A 21567-nucleotide genomic window follows, 5' to 3' on the forward strand; every position below is an offset into this window, starting at 1 on the left:
TGGCTGTTGCTTGGGAGAGCACGGATAAAGGAAACATAAGTTTCTAGAACTGGTGGTGTTCCTTCTCCGCGGCCTGGTTTTTTTTTGTGAGGCTCGTCTCATGCCCTCTGAGAACTCAGCATCCACGTCTGCCCATCTCCCCTGAATGAACTCTAGCCCTTCTATTATGCTGTGATGGGCGGCCTCAGCACTGGGGTAGATGTGGCCAGGAGCGAAGCCAGTGGCGTCTCCTGGGACCTGCTAGACACACCTGACCCAGGTGTGGAGGTGAGGGGACAGAATGGCATCTTGACTGGAAAGGCCTGGATTGAGAACTCGAACCCAGGCCTTACAGGAATTCAGCAGGAGGCCTGGTCAGTAAACTTGATTTCAGTGCTATGGTAACCAAAGTAGGGAGTATGGTAATGATCTTCCAGAATGGCTGGGGCCGCTGTAGCCTTAGTCCCTTGGACACTGATGGGAGTGGATTAGCTTGTCCCATGTCACCCCATTCCCTGCCTGTTAGGAAGTAGAAACGGAGGGCCCCCTGGAGTCACAAGCCAAGGCCCCAAAGAAATGGAGGGCACAAGAGGCTCCCATTCCCACTGCATCCAAATCCTGGAGAGCTGCCTGGAGGTGGCTGTGGGTCTTGGTGCTGTCCTTCTGCACCCCTGCCAGCTGGCCCATGCCCAGAGCCCTGATGACGGACCTCAGGCAGGGGCTCAGCTGTTTTAGAAATAATTCCCCTTTAGACCTCTGTTAAAGCCCACTGTGGCAGCGCATTCAGTATGCCGCTCAACAGGAAAGGACAGGAGAGGCCAGCTGAGCTGGGATCTGGATCTTGGAGCCCGCTAAGAGCCAGCCCTAGGTCAGCTCTCATGGCCTGGGTTGGATGCTCATGTGTGCCCTGGGAGAACACAGCCTCTTCCCATACGGTGCCCTGAGCAGCAACCCCAGGCACAAGAGGAAATACTCAGAGAATGTGTGGGTAGTCTCGGTGTGGGACGTGCCTTCTTGAGATGGGAAATCAGAAGCTGTAAAAGATAGGAAGTAGTCAGATGTGACTGTGTAAACGCTCCTCATTTCTGTAAACAAAGTCAGGTGATGGGCTGCAGACTGGGGAAGCATGTGCAGCAGGATGAGCAGGGTGTCCCGGCGGAGAAGAGTCCCTGGCCAGGGAACTAACCACTGGCACAGCAGCTGCTGAGCATATCCCGGGGACATGTGGGGGAAGGATGGTGTCTGGCAGGTCGTGGGGGCATGAGCTGCTGTGTCCTCTGGAGCAGTCAGTGGCTGCTTGCGTGGAAATATGGAGCGAGCGGACTCTCACTTGGTGGGGGTGGGGCATTTATCCCTATCCCCTCCCCCCACCCCTGGGGGGTGCCCCTTGCTCTGTGCCTCCTGCAAGCGGGCCACACACAGTAAGTTCTTTAAAAAGAAGAGAGATGTGTTTATTGCCTCTTTTGGCTGAGTAGTACCCTCCCATGTTCAAAGGAAGAATGTGTAATAAGGTGAACGGTGGGGCCCTGAACCCCCAGAGCCCCGTACTCCCTGTCCAGAGCTGTCAACCTCGGAAGGCAGATGTGCCGTGTTCTCCTCCCCTCACCGCACCCGGGTCTCCTGACGTGGGTCATTTCCTGCTGTCTTCTCTGATGGATCGGGCAATCGGGGCCAAGAGAGATGCCTGGGGTCACCCAGCTCAGCTGTGCTGGGGCCGGCCTGGAACCCAGTGCTATCCCTGGGGCCTGGTCCTCTTCCGTGAACTGAGGTCTGAACATGGGCACTGAGGAGTTCGTTTTCTGCCTGGAGTGTTGATGATTTACTGACGTGCAGATATCCTCAGGAATTAGAGCACAGCAGGACCCAATAGCTGCATCTGATGGTTTAGGGCTTCATGGGGGTGGAGGCTCATGGGAGGGGAAGGAGCTGGGAGTAGGGGCTGGCCCTTGGGGCTCTCCGCATGTGACTGCCCTGCCCTCGAGCGCTCGCACTCCACAAGCAGCAGTCCCAGGTTTGCTGCAGCTGCAGACAACTGACCCCAGGCCACATTAGATCCCCCAAGGGGACAGGTTAACATCTTGGCACTGGAGGGTCAGCGGACTCCGCAGGAGCCTAAAGATAGGTCTGTGGCCTCACTGTCTGTCCCTGCCTGGCGGAGCCTTGGCTCTGTCCAGAGGCTCCACCCAGACCCATCCATGCGTCCTGTACGCTGTCTGCTGCTCAGCAGTACCCCACCTCTGCCCACAAAGATGTCCATCGCACCCCTGAGTTCTGACAACCAGAGACGCCAGCCAGGGGCAGGTGTAGTCACAGCTCCGGGACGCGCCACGGGACAGCTCATCAGTGCAGGTCAGGCCCCACGCGCACTCTTCTCATTAGAACAAATCCAGTAAAATGACACGGTAGAGACAGGAGAAGAAAACCTAATGAAGCTGCTGATACTCAATGGGATCTGGAGGAGCAGGTGAGAAAGGAAACACTGGGACCAGAGGACCTGCCATGACCTCCTGCTCCCACAAACAGCGGGCATCAAAACTCCTGGAAATGTAGGCTGGCTGGGAACGGTACGCGTCAGAGCTGCAGGGAGCCGCCCTGGCTTCCGGTGGATACATGAGTGGGACAGAAGACGGGTTTCCTCCATGGCCCGGGGAGGAGTGCAGCCATGCCTGGAGTGGCCGGGGGCTCGTGGAGCGCCATCACTGTGCGTGCAGTGCAGGAGAGGACTGTCGTGTGCCCTCACACCTCCGCGGCATGGCCTGGCATGGTGGTCCCTGGGCGTGTTGGGTGGGGCCAAGCTGAGAGCAGTCATCAGGCTTTCCCAGGTCATGGAGCGCACACATGCTGGCCTTGGCCTTCTCTCGGTGCTGGCCTTCTCCTGATGTTTGCGCACAGGCAATTCTCATGCCCTGCCCCCTTCGTGCCTGGCTTCCCTTGGTGTCATTGTCCTGCCCGGGGCCTTGCGCTGGAGCACCCACCTTGGTCTGTGTTCCTGATGGTTTCTGCCCCTGCCCCCTGCCCCAGGCTGGAACTGCGGCCCTGGCTGTTGGCTCACAGGAGCTGGTGGCTCCATGTTGTGTTCTGTTCTAAGGTGTACTACTGCCGTCCCCTGGCCCTCGCATTCCTGGAGCTCACTGTGGTGCGGCGGTTCCACGAGTACACACACCAGCCCCACGTGCCGCCTGGGCTGCGGGCCGTGCTGGGCCGCCTCAGTGCCCTCTACGCCCTGTGGTCCCTGAGCCAGCACACAGCCCTGCTCTACCAAGGTGAGGCCCCTGCGGAGGGCACCTGATCCCGCCCTGGATCCCAGCCGCATCTTCTTTAGGAGGCCTGGCTTTCCTTCTGAGTCCTTACCTCCACTGCTTTCCTTGAGCATTCCTCACGGGCTGGAGGAGCCTGGGGGCAGATGAGGATTCCAGATTCCATGGGAGGGAAAGTGGTGTTAGGACAGGACAACATTTGCCTTTCGTCCAGGGTCCCCTTGAAGTCTATTTCCTGTTCAGAGAATATTTCCAGGAGGCCCACGTTAGTCAGGCAGGGAGCTGGTCTATGGCAAGCTGAAGCCCATGCCTCCCAGCCCATGGGGCCCAGATAGACACGAGCCCAAGCTGCTAGGAGGCACCCTCAGGAAGGTCCAGCCTGAGGACCCAGGAGGGCTTCCTGAAGGAGGTGGTTTGGGGGCTGATTCCCAGCAGATTGGTGAAAAATGTGATAAGCTTGAGTCTGTTTCCATTATTGTCCTTCTAAGGAGCATCTTTAGACTGTTTTCCCTCATCTCCCCCCAAACACACTAATGATATAGATGGGCTGTGTATCTGTTCACATCCTGTGTGTGTCTATCACAGCTTTCTGAGAAGTGAGACCATTTGTCCTACTCCCCTTGCCAAGAACTAGTCTCCCTGCTTAGGGATGGTGTTGCCCTGTGGAGGCAGTGAGAGCAAATGGCTAGATTTACCTAGGGAGTGGCGGTGTGCAAGACAGGGGACTGGGCACTAAAAAGTGACAATTCTGAGGGATGAACAGCTTCCTTCACAAAACTCCAACAAAAGATTCTATAGCAAATGTGCGCTCAAATGCTCAGGCCACAGCCTTGGGCCCCATGAGATGCCACGGCAAACCTACTGTGGTGGTGTGATGGTGGAGGTGATGGTGGTTGTGGTGGTGATGGTGATAATGATGGTGATGATGGTGATGGTGATGATGGTGATGGTGGTGATGATGATGGTGGTGGTGGTGATGATGGTGGTGATGGTGGAGGTAATGATGATGGTGATGATGATGGTGATGGTGATGATAGCAATGATGGTGATGATGGTGGTGGTGGTGATGATGGTGAAGGTAGGGGTAATGGTGATAACAGTGGTGGAGGTGATAATGGTGATGATGGTGGTGATGGTGGTGGTGGGGGTAGTGGTGGTTGAGGATGTCTCCTGGCCTGACTGTGGCCTCCTGGCACATGCACAGTGATGGGAAAGGGGCACGGGAACCTGGCCCTGGCCAGCATGTTCCTGCAGTGGGGAGAGCTCATACAAAGCACCTGGGGGCTAAGGTGGACATAGGGTACCAGACCCCATTGTAACCAGTGCTGTGCTTACAGGTGGCTATTTCTCTGGTGAGCGAGCTGGTAAAATGATCCAGAATGCCATCCTGGAACTGTGCTCAAAGGTGAGCAGTGATCACTCTTGTGTCATCACGATTCCCCCACATTATGTGTAACTGCTGCAGGGTGACACACATCTTTGCTTTGCACACACATGTGTCTATGCAATGCTGAACAAGAACAGGAAGATGACAGAAAAATACGCCGATGTCAGGGGTCTTAGGCAAAGAGTCACTTTTAGGGATCATCTTAGAGTCCACACTCTGTAATACACTTTTCACAGCCACTCTGGTAATTCTCTCAAGCTTCCCAAGGGATTCAGCCTCCAGCTTAAACTCATCTCATGGTGTTTTTCTTGTGTGGGGGATTCTTTCATCTTTGTCCCCAGAAAGGTCATGTGGGCCAAACCCCGACTCTGCGCCCTCGTGGTGCTCTGTCCAGGGAGCCTTTCTACAGGGGCAGACATGGCCAGAGCTGTGCCATCCCATTGGTCACTGCAGCCCCCACAGCTGTTGGCCATGGACATGTGCCCATGTGACTGAGGGTATTTGTCTTTGATTTTCACCCACTTACACTTAAAAGGCCACCCATCCTGGTGCTGCCAGACTGGGTGACCATCCTTAGCAGAGTCATCTCTCCTCTCCATGGTGGGAAATCATTTTATCAGATGTCTCAAATGACCAGCGACCTGCCACTTCCTTTCTCCCTCTCAGAGCTCAGAGTTGATGTGGTTCCAGGCAGCACCCTGATTGGTTCTAAACCTCCCCCATTCTCAGCTCGCCAGTGGCCATCCCTTGGTCTCCCGACATTCTGGGTCGGCGTGCGTCCGTGACAGTGCCACACCCATGTGCGGCCATGCGTACTTCCTGTCCAAACCCATGACTGGAGGGTTTCCTAGGTGTGTTCCCCTTGCTCTCAAACAGCTGCATCCCTGGGGACCTGTGCCTCATGGCTGGGGGCCTGGGCAGGCTGGTGCTTACACACACAGTCATGTAGCTGAAACATCCTGTCCATCCGCCACCAGGGAGGCCCAGGTCCTTGCTGCCATTCCAGGAGCTCTGGCCCAGACAGGTGGAGGGGGCGGGGTGCTCATCCCGCAGTTTACTCGTGCATTATCTGTGGGTGCACTGGTGCAACCACGGCAGAGGTGGCCACTGAGCCAGACCATTTCCTGCTGTCACATGGCAGGTGTGCCGGCCCCTGTCTGGACAAGGGCCTTGCTCTGCGGACAGTTACATCTGAGGTGGGTGCACTCGTTCATCAGGAGCCAAGGGGCAGAGGGCGCGTGGCTGCAGAGCAAGGGGCCAGGTACACTCACGAGCAGCACCCAAACCACAAGCTGTGCTCCCCCCTCTCTTGGATGGACTGGCTTAGTCCTGGCTGGCCAGTTGCTTTCCCTCTGCGTTGCCAAAACTGTCCCACCCCAGGACTCCAGTTGGTGCACCTGGGGGCCGCATCACAATTATTTTAAGAAAAAATCCTTTTGCATTTCAAGAACGTTCTTGGGAGTCTTACATAAATTTCACGTGTCCTTTTGGAGAACTGCTTGCACGAGGGAATGGGGACATCCTCAAGCCACCATGCACCCAACAGTCCTCGTAGCACGGCTTTCCCAGATGCCTGTAAACACCACCCCGGCACATTTTTTCTGGACGTGCTCTCCTCCGCTGGAATGGCAGCTGCCCGGAGTAGGCGGATTCACACACAAATCTGAGGACGCTTGCCCCGTTAGTGAGCTGCTGAGCTGCTTTTACAAGCAGCTCCCTCCTTGAGAAACAGTTAACACACTGGAAGTTGTGAGTGATTAGCAACATGGAGAAAATATTCAGACACGCACTGAGGGAGTCTGTGATGCAGGCCAGCGGGAAGATAATGCATTAGTAACCAAGCCTCAAATGCGTCTGCTAGGGTTACCGTTGCTAGCAGGTCATTGCTAGCGGGTTGTAGCAACAAACGGCCAATGCTCTGTTTCTCGGCAGTCGCCATGGAGACTCCTGGGGGTTGCCAAGAGAATGAACTTTGTTTTCCCACAGCTGAAAGACGATGCTGTTGCCCTGGTGGACGTGATCGCCCCTCCCGACTTTGTCCTAGACTCACCGATTGGCAGAGCCGACGGCGAGGTGAGTCCCCCCAGGGCCAGGGGCTGCTGGCAGTTACTGCTGGGTGGAGATGATGGCATGGGCCAGGGATGTTGATGCTCTCAGGCAGCAGCAGAGGGAGCGGCCAGGAGTGGGGGCTGGTTTGGGGAGGGTTAGCTGCACCCCAGCCTACCTTTCTTCCAGATGTTGGCTGGCAGCCCTGCCCTCACAGGCCCAGGGTGCTGGGGTCAGCACAGGCCCATGCTGAGTGCTGGGCCTTCCAGCTGTCCCCCTGCTCTCACAAACCCCAGGGGCCCTTCCCAGCGCTGGGTCTTCCTGACCTCTCGCAGTGCTGGCTCCTGACCCTTTCCATCCACTGACCACTCATCCCTGGTGTTTTTGCTTCCAGCAGCCCCCTCTTGGCTCCCCAATCTCCCTTGCCCCACCATGCTCCATCCAGAATGACTGCTTCAAGTGATCTTGTCAGACTGCCCCCTGCTGAGCCTCCCACCAACGTCCCTCATCCCCACACCCCTAGCCTACGCGACCTGACCTCCAAGGTCATTTTATGCTGTGCTCCTCCTGCCTGCTGGACTCCAGCCTCACTGTCCCCCTCTATTCTTTGATGACAGTAGGCTTTCCCACCACAGGACCTTTGCACCTGCTGTTCGCTCTGCCTGGAGCACTTCCATCCATTGCATCTAAGCAGAAGGCTGCCTCTCAGCTCTTCTCTGAGGCGGGTGCCCCCACTTTGTCCTGCCATCTCACCCTACAGTACTCATTCCTGAGCCCACCCTTGTCCCTACATGCTGTGTCCTCAGCTCCTCCCAGCAATGCACCCCCTACAGGCTGTTCAAGGCCATGTTCTTTGTGCGGAAAAACCCACTTTCCACTCAAGCTGTGTTTCATTGGAGACCGAATGTGAGGGGACAGGAGCCTTCCATGCATGCTCAGGGGAACAGACTTCTCCTGGGCAGGGGGTAGGCACCCCGACCATGGCCAGTCTCAGGCCACACTTGGGCTTGGGATGGTGTACTGGGCCGTAGGGTGGATAGGACAGAAGAAGTCTCCAGGCTGGCATGAGGACAGTATCATCCTTGGAGGCCTGCTGTCCTCTGGCCCGTCCCACACGGTGTCTGTTACACACATGCTTTGCCACGGAGAAACCCAACACCCAGGGAAGCCAGGTGGCCTGCCCACAGCTGCCCAGCCAGGAAGCAGCAGAGCCGGGATGTGGGTATAGACCTACCACCTGGAGAGAAGACAGGAGACTGGACCTCAGTCCCCAGTGTGGTCAGGGCCCCAGTGAGCACCCGCAGGAGGACATGCCAGTAAGGCTGCAGGAGGGGGGCTGAGCTGCCCATGGGGGCATGACCAGGATGCAGGTTGGCAGGCAATGAGGAGGACCTGGACACAGTGTCATGTGAGGCCCCGAGCCCCCGGGAGAGTTAGCGGGTACAGAAGGAGCCAGGGCAGCTGACTCACTGGGCCCCTTGTGTGCCCTGTAGAGACAACCCCACTCCAGGTAGGACAGTGGCTGGTGCGCAGGGGCTGTCCCTGTGCTGCGGGCTCCTTCTGGCTCTGGAGTCCACCGTGGACTCCTGAGGCCCCGCCTGGCAGGAAGGTATATACAGCACACAGTTTGACCAGACGCTGCTGGGTGAGAAGTGCAATTTAAGGGAACATGCAGCTGCCAGAGGCTAAGATGGCCATTCCCTGAAGCATCAGGCTCCAAATTGCAATATGTAACCTGTGTGAAGAAAGTGGGCCTGAGTGTGCCTGGCGGGGCCCAGGAGTGCACTCAGCAGGCGCAGGGACACTGGCTTCTTCGAAGTAAGGAGAGCCCAGCTGACTCAGTGGTCGAGCGTGTGAGTCTTGATCTCAGGTTGTGAGTTCAAGCCCCATGGTGGGTGTGGAGCCCACTTAAAAAAGAAAAAAAAAAAAAAAGCTGAATTTGTCAAGGCCAGCCAGGGACACAGGAGGCCCCTTCCCTCGCTCCGTGGACTGGAGACCTGCCAGCCTGTGTGCCACGTTTGGGGCGGATGGAGAACCCCAGCAATGCGCATGGCCTTCTGCCCATATAGACGCTGCTCTGCTTTTCCCACGGGGCAGCCCGGTGGAAAGGGTTTGGTGTGAGCTGCTGTAGGAGGTGGTCTGCCAGCCTAGCTGCTGAGGGAGAGGGCACGCTTCAGAGCAGACAGCCAGCGCTCACCTGCGGAGCCCGTGTGGGCCTCCCCCTACAAGAGTCCCCAGAGGAAAGGACGCATCCAAAGCTGTCGTCATAAATTGTTTTAAAGTATTACATGTTTCCAGTTGTTTTCCATGAGGAAAAAAGATTGATGTAAATGAAATCATCTTAAAATTTTCTAAGAAGTGACAAGAGGATTTTCTGTGTTTTCAGCAAAAAGTGTGTATGAGGGGCTCAGCAACTCCCTCCTCGGCTCTGTGAGGAACCTTGTTTATTACCCATGTATGTGCTTATTTCTTGTAGCTCTATAAAAACCTCTGGACTGCTGTCCTTCTGGAAAGCAAAGTGCTGGAGAGGCCATCGTGGTGGGCGGAGTTTTCCATCAGGAAGCCCAGCATGGGAAGTTTGAAACCAAAGCTATAGTCGCATCACACACTCAGCTGAATCTAAGTGAGCTGATCCTGCTGGCAAAGACGGTGACCTCAAATCCTAGTTCCATATGATGCTGGAAACACCGCTGCTTTCTGAACATACCCGTACTCGGCCTGCACTGGCCTCTCCCCCCACCGCCCGGGGACGGCTCCCCAACACGGTGCCGGGAGGACGCCTCTGCCAGATTTGCTGTGTGCAGAGAAAATCCATGTGATCACCTCTCTTCCTGATGGTCTGTTTTTTTGGTAATGAGGACATCGCACATGCTGTGTTCACATGCCCGAGAGGAGGCCGCGTGCTCATAATCAGGGCATTTCTGGGCCAATGGTCTTCCGCCTCCTGAGACTTCTTACAAAGCTCTGCTTCACTAAGTGCTTAATAATGCCAATCTGATTCTTTGTTAACTGGTTTGACTTTATCATGGAATTAAATCCTATTTTAAGCTTACCTGAATGCTGTACTTTGAGATTTCTAAGGAGAAGAAAATCTATTTTATGGGGAAATCCAGGTTTCCACCAAGGAAACGTTTCCAAAGAAAATAAACGCATCACACAGGTCTGGTCAGTTTAAGACCCTGAGCTGCCAGCTGCATACATGTTCCTTCATTCTGGTTAGAGGCTCTTGGCAGGATGCCTAGTGCTGCTTGGCGGTTTTCAGAGGAATTGTTTGCATTGTCACGCCTGTCCTTTGGGAACAACGGACGGCAGCTAGCACACCCTCCGGCCTGCTGGCCTCTGATGTCGTTTGTGAAGCCAGCACATGGCCATCAGGCACTATTTCAGGAATGTAGAAACCATCAAAGAGGAAAATGTCACAGCTCCACTCTTGAGTGATAATGACTGCTCACGTATCATTTCCTTTGGGACCAGAGGTCACAGAAGGGGGTTCATGGTTGTCCTGGGTTCATACCGGTTTTGACCCATGCTGCTCTGAGGCCGGAAAGATGACCGTCTTGTCCCCACTGGTCAGAGCCCAGTGGACAGCTCATCCTGTCTTCTGGTGGCATGCTGCGGCACCCCATTCCTGAAGCCCTCTGTGTGCTTGTGTACTCCTGTATGTGTGCAATTTTCCTGTGTGTGTGATTTTCCTAACAGAGCCTGGGGCCATCCTCTAGACCCTTTTTCAGGCTGAAGGGCACTTCTTGTGTTAAGCAGCATGGACATACAAGCTTAACAAGCCTCCTGAGGGATATGGAGATTTAGAGTTTCTGCCCGGAGTAGCTCTGTGCATGGGTCAGCTCCTGGAAGCCGGGGCATCCAGACCAGTGCCTTGGGGGCGGGGCTTGTGATACCAACACCAAGTTAGAGGTGAAACAGCCTGATGGACAAGCACAGGGTGAGAGCCGGGCAGAGCCAGATGGTGCCCATGATGAAACAGCATGAACGACAGAATCTGCTTCACTCTGCCCTTGTCAGCATTGTCACAGGCTAGCAAGGAAGGCACAGAACGCAGGCCTGGCCCACAGACGGCCGCTGCTTGAGAGGTCTCCACATTATCACACTCCTCCCAGGAAGGCACCTGCCTTTTTGCTCTGTTACCCTTCCCAGTGGTGTCCAGTCTGGGGCTCCCTGGGCAGATATGCTCTTCCCTACTGAGGCTGAACATGTCTTCCCAACTATTTATGGGCTATCTCTATGTGCTCAGGATGATTGCCACTTATCGCTTTTTGCCTAATGGAGACTTTGGGCGTCACAATATTTTTGTTGATTTTAAAAATACTCTTTATATACTAAGAATAATAAACCTGGGACATATGTATTATCTATCACTTTTCTTTGTTTATCCTTCGCCTTTTAATTGTATTAATTTTTTTCTTTTTGATTTAACATGAAGTTTAAAATAGAATTTGAAATCTTATATAAAATTAAGAACCTTTCCTGCTTTGCCCTTTGAGGTTGTGCTTGGAATGTTCTCTCCCATACTGGGATTATTTCTACCTATCTGTTTCTTCCAGCGTGTATTGCCAGTGCTTTGTTGACCAGGAATTGACTTCAAGATACAGTGCAAGGTAGGGATCCCGGTGGCTGGCCCTAACCAGAAGTGCCATCTGCAGCAAATGCCGGAATCACGGATGTTCCTGGGCCCATTTCTGCCTTTTTCTATTTTATTGTCTTTTCTCACATTAGCTCCTATGATTTCCATGATTTCCATGAGTGTGGCTTTCATATTTTCCGGTATCCTTTGAAGCAGACAAAACCTCTCTCATCTTTTGAAAAAAATTTCTTAGGTGTGCAAACTTTGGTATTATTTTGTCAAATTCAGTGCCCTCTCTTCCCCAGATTAATGAAAGATTCTTTAGAATTTGTGGGTTTGGTTTAATCTATCGATTACTATCAGAATTTAGATCTTTATGGTGAGTAGTCTCTCCATCTAAGACCATTTTTCCATGTTGTTTTTAATAAGCTTCCTTGCTCTGGTGTATTTACTTTGTAAATGATCACTTTAAAAAAAATCCTTAGTTATAATAGTCTTACATTGATTCTCTTGGGTGTTCCTTATATGTCATTGGCAAATAGTGATGGTTTGGCCACTATCAAAACTTTTACCAGTCATTTAGCCTTCCTGGCTAATGTCTACTGGTCCTGCCAGAACAGTCTCCTTACAGCTGACAGTGAGCGCCTCTGTCCTGTCTCAGACACTCAGACATTGCCTTCAGTGGTTTGCACTGATGTGATGTTGTATGGGGGATCGATTGCTAAGAGAGACAAAGGCAGGGGACCAAGCCAAGGACCTTCTCTCTGGGCCGCACACACAGGCATGTGCTTGTGCCTGGAACTCTGACTCCCCAAGGACAAAGGCTGTGGAGTGGGAGTCCTCCTCTGCCTGCAGACCAGGAGCCAGGCTCCCGGAGCTCTATGGGGCTGGCTGGGCGGATATGAATGGAAACCACTGGAGCATAAAGAAGACAGTAAAAACCCACCCAAACCCCATCATCATTCTTGAGAGCCCACTAACATCTTGGGATCAAGGTCTTCCTCGTAGCCGCTAAGGTTCTTGGTGGCCGTTGGGCCCTCTGTTATCATGGGCCATGTTATTGACATTTGGGGAACGTCCCTTTTGATGTGCTTCTGGTAGCCTGACCTCAGCTCTAGTCACCTTTCCCAAGTCTATTTTTATCCCCTACAAAAGACTGAAGGTGGTCTTGCCCTTGGGACCACCCCTTCCACAAAGTCAGTGACCACCCAGCACCCAGCCACACCAGGCCCCACACAAGGCTGTGCATCTCTGTTACAAGGTCCCTTTCTGTATGACTTGGCTCATGCAGCTGTTTGGACATTCCCCAGACTCCGTGGGGAGTGTGCCCTGCCAGACGGTGGGCCCCATCTGATTCTTTTTTTTTTTTTAAGATTTTATTTTTATTATTTATTTGATGGACAGATCACAAGTAGGCAGAGAGGCAGGCAGAGAGAAGAAGGGAAACAGACTCCCTGCTGAGCAAAGAGCCCGATGTGGGGCTCAATCCCAGGACCCTGGGATCATGACCTGAGCCGAAGGCAGAGGTTTAACCCACTGAGCCACCTAGGTGCCCCAGTGGGCCCCATCTGAAGACAACAGGAGGCCACCCAGTTTGGGGCAGTGGCCTCCAGGTGCGTGAGCCACCAGCTGCCTAACCGCCCATGACCACAAGCTGGGCCAACAGGCTGACATGGAGCCCCAGTGCCAAACCAGCCCCTGGGCATCCACAGAACGGCTCAGCCGGGTGGCTCCTGACTACACTTGCGGGAGGTCCACTCTCCATGAGGAGCAGGAGAATGCCGGCCGCCTCCGGACTGGGGACTCCTGGCCACATGGGGCTGCCCAGTGAGCCTATGCGGCCCTGGATTGCTTTCATGTTTAGTCACAGCCCCTTGCCATCCCTGAAAACTGATTATCTGGGGACTTTGTTGGGCTGTGGGCATTGGTCCTGAGTCCAGGAGGTCAGGAAGTCTCAGGAGGACCCCCATTCCTACCAGCTGCTGGGAAAGCTCCCCCACCCTGTTTCCCTTCCAGTGCAAAGACTGACCTCAGCTGGTCCTGTCTTGCTAGATGGCCCAGAGGCCCAGGGAGGTGGCTCTGCTTCGTGATGCCCAGAGGAAGGCAGTGCTGGTCCCATGAAAGGGCGCAGGAGCAGTTACTCCCCTCACACACTTGCTTCTGGGAGTAGGTTTGCCAGTCTGTTGAGCAAGGAGGCCTGTGGTGTTCACAAGAGAAAACTCGACTAGGGTCTTACAGAGGCCAGAGGCTTGGGGCGAGAAAACCAGACATGAGACTCGCCCCCAGGTATGTGTTCCAGGTGCCCCAATGGCATTTGCAAACATTGCTGACCTCTCCCAAAATTCCTCATCTTCACTCCAGAGTGAGGCTTGTAAAAACAAAATACGTTTTTAAGAATATGTCCTTAGATCATCATCCATAAAAACTCTGGCCTGACATTCTTTTTTTTTTTTAAATTTATTTGACAGAGAGAGATCACAAGTAGGCAGAGAGGCAGGCAGAGAGAGAGAGAGAGAGGAGGAAGCAGGCTCCCTGCCAAGCAGAGAGCCCGATGCGGAACTCAATCCCAGAACCCTGAGATCATGACCTGAGCTGAAAGCAGAGGCTTAACCCACTGAGCCACCCAGGTGCCCCCTGGCCTGACATTCTTCCTGGCAGCCTGGAGAGGTGGCTGGCCGCCCCTGGAGAGGACCAGCTTTGGTTCAAGTCCTCTGTGGTTGGTCGCTGGCTGTGAGGCCTGGGGCACATTTCTTAACTTCCCTAAAGCTGTTTGTTCCTTCCTAAGTTGAGATACCTGTTTGCTGGTTTGCAGGAGCTGATAGAGGCAGTATGTCATGTGGGAGGGCCCACGGCGCACTGACCGGGACTCTTGTGGCCGGGCCTAGGACTCTGCATTTCTTTCAGCACAGTGGGCGGTTGTGATGTGCAGAGTCTGAGGACTCCCACCTCTGTTATGGGCCCGAATTCTGGGGAGAACGGAGGTGGGTCAGTGGCCTTAGGGACAGGTGAAGTACCATCCCATGGCCCCTTAAAAAGATGCCAAGATGAGGAATGACCATGTGTGGTCCCACCAGCTGCCCGCAGGTGCCCAAAGGCCAGCCCCGCTCTTGGCCTCCAGTCCTTCCATCTCAAAAGAGGGTCTTTTCCAGGGACCAGACCGTCCACAGCAGGAATTTCCTGTGGCTGCAGGCTGGCCCTTCTCTGTGGACCCTGGGCCTGCACAGATGGCCACCCCTTGGCTCTTTGTATCTGTGTGTGTACCCTTAACACCCAGCCATCAAGGGCCAGGGACCTGGGGGATGGTTCACTCCACCCCTGGGTGCTGCCTGCTGCTGGCTGCCCACATGGGTTTCTAACCCCAGGATGGCCACCGGGCCCCATACCCAAGTCTGGCTCTTTCTGTGTCATTCCTTGGTGCTTCTGTGTGGACGTGGGTGTAGTGTTGGCAGGAGATGCACTTCCCACTGACGTCACAGCTACACTGGCCCAGCACTTTCCCTGCCCAGCTAGCACCCTTTGGCCACAAGGAATTTCATGACATTCCTCTGTTATCATGTCATATCCCAGATTCCCTGGATAGCCCTGCTTGGTTTGTGGTCAGTCTTCCCACCAGTCTGGAACCTTGTTGAAGTCAGGGATTGGGCCCGAATCCTCTGCGGTCTTCAGCACCCAGCACAAGGCCACTCATGGGAAGTGTTTGGCAAGCACTGAAGGGAGGCATAGATGGATGGGTGGGTGGATGGATGGATGGACGGGTAAGTGGGTGGATGGATAGGTGGATGAATGGACAGACAGATAAAAGAATTAAATGAAAAAGATAAATGAGTAAATACATGTGAAGAAATGAATTAATGAATGAGTAAAAGAAAGGTTTGGGTGCGTCTAGATATTGCAGAGTGAAGGATGACCATTTGGGCCCCAAGATTCTTAGTGATGGCCTTGAGAGCTATGGTCTCATCACTGTGTTGAGTAGGGCTGCTTACCATATGAGACATTGTCTTTCTTGTCACTATATTGGGCTTGTGCTGTCCCCTCAGCCTCTGTGCTAGCTCCCTCCCCACCCCTGCCACCTTTCCAGGTCCAGTGCCGGCTACAGCTCCCAGTTAGCCCCTCTGGGGGGGGCTGTCTCCTCTCTGCACCCCTGTGACCAGGGACGGGAGTCCTGTTGAGGTCCTTCCTCATGGGACCCCGCCTGTGTGGTGATGGGTGGAGGGATTGGTGAGTAGAGGGATGGACGCATCTCTTACCCTGAGGACAGAAGGAGTCCCATGTCCCTCAGGCACACCACGTGGACAGCTTCGAAACTAACATGGAGCGGTAAGACTAGACAGAGCTCGGGAGCCAGCAAAAAAACCCATTTTTCATCTTGCAGTGTCACTGCAGCTAAAATTCTTTAAAAACCACCACACGGAAAAAAAAGCTCGAGCCGCTATTCTCATCCAGTCCCATTCCGTGAACACATGTTTCCAGTGATGCTCACTAGCCTGTTACAGTGACTGGGGGTGGTTTTAAGGCACGTGTGTCTACTCCCGTACCGAATGTCACATGTGGTACGACAGAACGCAGGATAACGGCTTCGTGAGCACAGACTCCGCCAACGGCCCGAGGAAGCGGCCATCACTTGTGCTCCAATTTTGTCATTTGACACAGTGTGCTGGCCTTCTATGGCGGCCCGTGCAGCTGGGGACCCCCGGAAGAGCGGCTCCAGGAAGGGTTGCAAAAGGGGAGCTCAGCAAGGACTCCCGAGAAAAGTCCCAGGTCTTCCCTTTGGCCATAGTGCTTCTAATCTCAGCTTTATGTCCTCCTTCCCTGCGGTAACAGCCACACGGGTGTAATGGCTGAACTGTGTCCCCCCCAAATCTGTATGCAAAGCCCTTCCCCCCCAGAACCTCAGAACGTGACCGTATTTGGAGGTGGGGCCTTTACAGAGGTGATGACCATGAAATGAGGTCCTTGGGGTGGGGGTGGGGGGTTGGGTGGGTCCTGATCCAGAGTGACAGGCGTCCCTGTAAGGAGAGGAGATTGGGACACAGACATGCAGAGAGATGACCACGTGAGGACATAGGAAGAAGATAGCTGTCCACACACCGGACAGAGAGGCCTTGAGGGAAACCAACCTGTCCATACCTGGAGCTCAGGTTTCCAGCCTCCAGGAGCATGAGGAAAGAAATTTCTGTAGTTTGGGTTCTGTTCTGTGGGTATGGCAGCCCGAACAAGCCAGGGCACGAGGATTCATTCCTTGTGTGATCTCTGGGAATCCAGCCAATGGCTGGAACATTCCACGCATTTCAAATAAGGAAACTGAGGCAGCGAGTGACTTGGGAGCTGGTCCAGTGTCCTTCTGTCCATGGGGCACATGCATGTAGGTAAGGGGATTCTAGCTTCTGGTCCAGCTGCCCAGAGGGAAAAGGCTAGGGACATAAAGGGGCATGTGTGTGTCCAGGGAAATCATGGGGCCTGTGGACACTGGCCAGTGTAGACATCCACAGGGAAGAGGGTTGGCTGGAGAATCAGCATCTACTTGGCGTGGCAGCTGGCATCTGAGTGAGGAAGTAGGAAGTGACCCCTGAGGGCAACCGGCGGTCCAACCAAATGCCCTGCCATAGGGTGCCCTGGGCTGCTGGCTGTTTATACCATCCTCATGTCACCGGATTCAAGGAGGGATCTTCTTTTGTCCTCCTTTATCAGGACACTGATATTCGGAGAGACTGAGTGACCAGCCTGCAGCACCAGGTGCTCCCACAGTCCCCTTGGGGAGGGTTCCCATGGGCCAGGGGCCCCTCAGGGCAGATGCTCTGCTGGTCCAGAGGTGGTTTGGGACCCCTGTGTGCCAAAAAGAGCAAAAGAAGACTTGCTGCCTTGTGTTTATCTGCAGGAAGCTCTTCCTTCTAGAAGGTTCCTTCACTACCCCCTCTCCTCGGGCCTTTCCAGCCACATTTCTGAAGTCCATAGAGATACCAGGACATACCAGGGGACAGAGAACACAAGTTGGTGGTTCTTTCTGGAGTGTTTGGGGGTAGGCAGGGGATGTTCGATATTCAGAGAGGCTCTGTTACGGAACAGAAAGCTCCAGACTTTGGGATATCCAGTCCTCACAGGACCTGTGAAGAATGTGGGTGTCCAGTCGGCAGTCCACACCTGTGTTCAGAGCAGCGCTGGGGGCACAAGGGTTTACAGGCAGGCAAACCCTCTTCCCAGAGAAGTCACTCAGGGATAGGAGGCCACAGAAGCCTCATCTGTGCACCCCTCCTACTTGCAGTCTGCAGCCACGGTGACAGTGATGATGGGGATGGCAGCTCTGTGAACGGAGTCCGGACCCACCCCTTCCTTGCTGCCCCCTGCCATCCAGGCAGCAAAGACATCGCTTTGCCCAGAAAGCCATGGCACCCGCCCAGCCAGTGGGACACACGGCTCTTTGTGGGGACAGGAAGGCGGGCGTCTTGCCCACTTGCGGGCGTCAGACAGGCTTCTGATCTGTGTTTGCATCCTGTCTTCCCACAGCCAGGCTGGAGAAGTGCCCCCCTCCCCTGCTGCCAGGGAGGGATTATTTCCTTTCCCTGCTGCGATCCAGGAACACAGTGGCTTCTACTGATGTCAGCCTCTGACCAGGTACCACGCTTCCCGAGGCCACCTTGAAAACTACAGGATGGATGTGAGTGAGCTCCATGAGGCAAGACCAGCTGCTGCTGCCAGAGCCCATCACTACCCACATCCCTCAGCCCCTCCCACACCCACCAGCTCCTCCTACATCCCTCAGCTCCTCCCACATCCACCAGCCCCTCCCACATCCCTCAGCTCCTCCCACATCCACCAGCTCCTCCCACATCCCTCAGCCCCTCCCATATCCACCCAGCCCCTCCCACATAGACCTGCTGGTCCTCAACTCCATACCACCCCTCTCCCGTATCACCAGCCCCTCCCCAACTCCATCCCAACCCTCTCCCAAATCCTCAGCCCTTCCCACATCCGCCCAGCCCCACTGCCCTCATTCACCCAGCCCCATCCCTCCTTATCTACCCCTCCCAACCCACTAGCTCCTCCCAACTAAACATACACCAGACATTCCCACACACACCCAGCCAGGCCTCATCCCTCATCCTTCCAGCCCCTCCCCCACCTCTCCTAGTCCTTCCCCCACATTTACCCAGCACCCCCACACCCACCCAGCCCCTCCCCAACTCCATCCCCCCTCCCATCTTTTTCCGTCACCTCCCAGACCACCTAGACTCACATCCATCGCCCAGCAAGGATGACTATCTCTTCACTCCTGCCAGATGTGCGGGCGTGTCCTTCCTGCCTCCCTGCTCTCTCCCCTGCTGTCTGCTGTCCATTCTTCCTGAGGGCGCTCTGTCCCAGCTCCACACCTCCACTCCCAGCCGCCCTCTGTTCCCAGCCCATCCTTCCTCTGAGGCCCTCCGGGGCTCCATCCAACACAGGCTTAACCTTGGCCCACCCCAGAGTCTTCCCAGGATGCCCCTCTGCCCTACGGCCAGAACCTGAACTTAGGCTTCCCTCCCGCTGCTGCCCGAAGCCCCTCTGCCGAAGCTGGGCCTTGGCACAGCTGCTCCCTCACCTGGGGTGCCCTTCCCACCACCCTCCCAGAGCGTCCACTCAGCAGCTGGGACCCCCCTGGAAAGTCACTCAGCCTTGCCCCGCACGTGCTAAGCACCTGTCGCCCTGCTGGGTGTGTGCTGGTGGCTCAGTACAGACGGTCCAGCTGGCTCAGCACCCCCACTCCCCAAAAGGGAGACCAGGGAATTTCAGGACCTGTTCCCTTTGCACAGAATTTCCACCAGGACAGCAGACCAGTGTACTTTCCGGGTGAGGTCACCACATTGCCGCTGACACCCGAGGCTAAACAAGTGAATGAGAGGCCTGGAGAACAGAGAGTGACCCAGACGCGAGCTCCAGTGCCTGTGGTTTGAGCAGCCTCTGGCGGGTGTTGATCGGCTGTGGCGGGCCAGGCCCCATGGCTAACCTGTGTCCCCCCCAACCCCAGGACTGCAGAGGAGACGTATTTGGAGATAGGGTCTTTAAAGAGGTGACTAAGGTAAACTGAGGTCACCAGGGCCCTGATCTGATCTTGCAGCATCCTTATAGAGAGGGGAGATTGGCATGAGGGCATGACCATGTGAGGACACAGAAGGAGCAGATGTCAAGGCATGAGGGCATGACCATGTGAGGACACAGAAGGAGCAGATGTCAACATGTGGGTCATCGCTATGGTGGCCCCAGGAAACTGGGGTGCTGTGCCTCCTACGTCTGGGCAGTGGGTGGAAGCATTTGGGGATGGGGTTTCTGAGAAGGTTTTAAGGAAGTGATCGATTCCGGAAAGCCCCTTGGCCCTTCCCTCTCCACCTGCCTGGGAAACCATGGGATGCCAGCGACCATGATGGGAAAACCAGTAACAGCAGGAGATGCCTGAAGGGGCTCTGTGGATCCCAGGGATGGACCCCCAGCAGAAGCCAGTGCATGGTGGGTTTTCTGTCCCTGGCTGACCAGCACAGGCCCCCACTTCCCTGGCCTTCCCTGTGAGGGGCGGGCTTCTTCTCCATGCCCACACCTGACTCCCTGTCCATCTATGGCACCGTGCTGCCCCAGGCCACCTACCCAGGCAGCCAGATCCAGAGGACCCTCCTATTATCACCAGTTGTCAGCAACCACTTCTGCCCCACCGACCTGACCTGGGGTCCAGACTATGACATTCATGCTGCCCGGTCTCTGCCCACCCTGTTCTTGGCTGGAGGACACGTGGCCTCCAACGCTTGCTCTTGGAACCTCCATATTAGCAGAAGGGCACTGGGCCCAGCTCCTTGCTCTGGGGTCCGACATGAGTTCCTACCTCAGTTTCCCCTATCTGCTCATCACAGACCTCCCCAGGCTGCCCTGACTCAGAACCCAGGCTGGAATCCCATCCTCAGGCCTCCAGTCGAGCATCCTTCCTCACATCCCACTCACATCCCACTGCCTCTTGGCCCTCTTGGCCCTCTTGGCCAGATGTAGGTATCTGGAAGGGAAGAGACTGTGCGTGCTGGTGTCCAGAGCTCCTGGGCCTCGCTATGGGGCTCAGGCCCCTGATGCAAACTGGGGGCACCTCAGTTCCCTCATCTGGGAAATGGGACAGCACCACCTGCATGACGGGACTCCTTCAGGATTCCAGGAGGTGATGGGCTCGGCTGGCCTTAGACTTTCAGTGGATGCTGTCACAGCGGCTACTCTTGCTGGGGCTCACAGCAGGAGGCTGACACTGTCCGGCAATCTGAGAGCACAGAGGACGGTGCCACACCGAGCGTGTGCTCAGTGGGGACAGTTGTTGGCTGCACCATCCAGGTCCCATGCTCAGGCCAGTCCGGTGAGTGGGGTCTGAGAGTGTGTGGAGACACCGAGTGAGCTGGTCTGGGTGCTTCCCCCACCAGGAGTGCTCCACCCACTGGGACTGCTCCACCTGCCAAGACTGCTCCACCTGCACGGAGTGCTCCACCTGCCAGGGCTGCTCCATCTGCAGGGAGTGCTCCACCTGCCAAGAGTGCTCCATCTTCCATTAGTGCTCCACCCACGGGGAGTGCTCCAGTCACAGAAAGATGGAGGAGGGCAGACTCTGTGCTGGCCTGAGTCTGAGGCCCGAAGGGCAGGGTTGCCATCCTGGTTGTGACCCCCAGATGGGTCAGCTCAGTTCAGACTGTGCGTGGGATTGCTGCAGCCAGCCCTGCCTGGGTTGTTTTGGGACCTGGCCCCACGTTTAGAAGCTGGGCTTGTAGTATCAGAAGTTTCTCCAAACTACCCATTCTCTCTTGGCCTCACAGCTGCTTTTCCTTAAAAAGAAAAACACAAATCATAACCAAAACAATGAAGTGGGATTTCAGAAGCGCCCTTGCCAGGTTGCTGTCGGATATGTGAACAACATGAACAGCTGTGCTGGCCAACATCCGCTGAGAAGAGCTCTGACCCTTCTGGCTGAAGTTGTCATGTGAGGGGCCAAGCAGCGTCCACCCACAATCCCGTCAGGCCCCTCAGAGAACACAGGGGCAGCTGGGGCTTCCTGCTCAGAGCCTTTGCACAGGCTGTTCCCCCGACCTCCAACACTGTTCCCTCATTGTCCTCCCTGCAGCTCTCATTGTGGTTGTGCTCCCAGCCAACCCTTACCCCCTGCTTCTCAGCCATCTGTGTAACCCGTGTGCTTCTGTTCCACGGACATGCTGTCTTGTGGCTGTGGGCTGGGCCATGGCTCTGTGGTTCCCCTCTGGGTCTCCAGATCCAGATCCAGTTACTACCTGCTACATGAAGGCCTTAATGGTCTGTGTGCCTGCTGATTCCAGGTG

General features: G+C 55.2%; 1 protein-coding gene across 4 annotated transcripts in view; it reads left to right on the forward strand.

Moving 5' to 3' along the window:
* The window catches only part of ACOX3 (acyl-CoA oxidase 3, pristanoyl), a 39595-nt gene extending 28560 nt beyond the window's left edge, over nt 1-11035 (forward strand). For 3 of the 4 annotated variants that reach the window (XM_013045843.2, XM_004772222.3, XM_013045844.2), the window contains exons 15-18: nt 3068-3242; nt 4574-4641; nt 6610-6696; nt 9146-11035. In XM_013045843.2, the coding sequence (XP_012901297.2) occupies nt 3068-3242; nt 4574-4641; nt 6610-6696; nt 9146-9265 (450 nt within the window). In that variant the 3' untranslated portion in view covers nt 9266-11035. The remainder of the gene's footprint in view (nt 1-3067; nt 3243-4573; nt 4642-6609; nt 6697-9145) is intronic. The other variant, XR_006605305.1, reaches the window with a different exon arrangement.
* The last annotated feature ends 10532 nt before the right edge of the window (nt 11036-21567 follow it).

This window comes from Mustela putorius, unplaced genomic scaffold, assembly GCF_011764305.1.
Source record: "Mustela putorius furo isolate JIRA1106 unplaced genomic scaffold, ASM1176430v1.1 tig00000083_pilon_pilon_pilon, whole genome shotgun sequence".
In the NCBI taxonomy this organism is placed as follows: domain Eukaryota; kingdom Metazoa; phylum Chordata; class Mammalia; order Carnivora; family Mustelidae; genus Mustela; species Mustela putorius.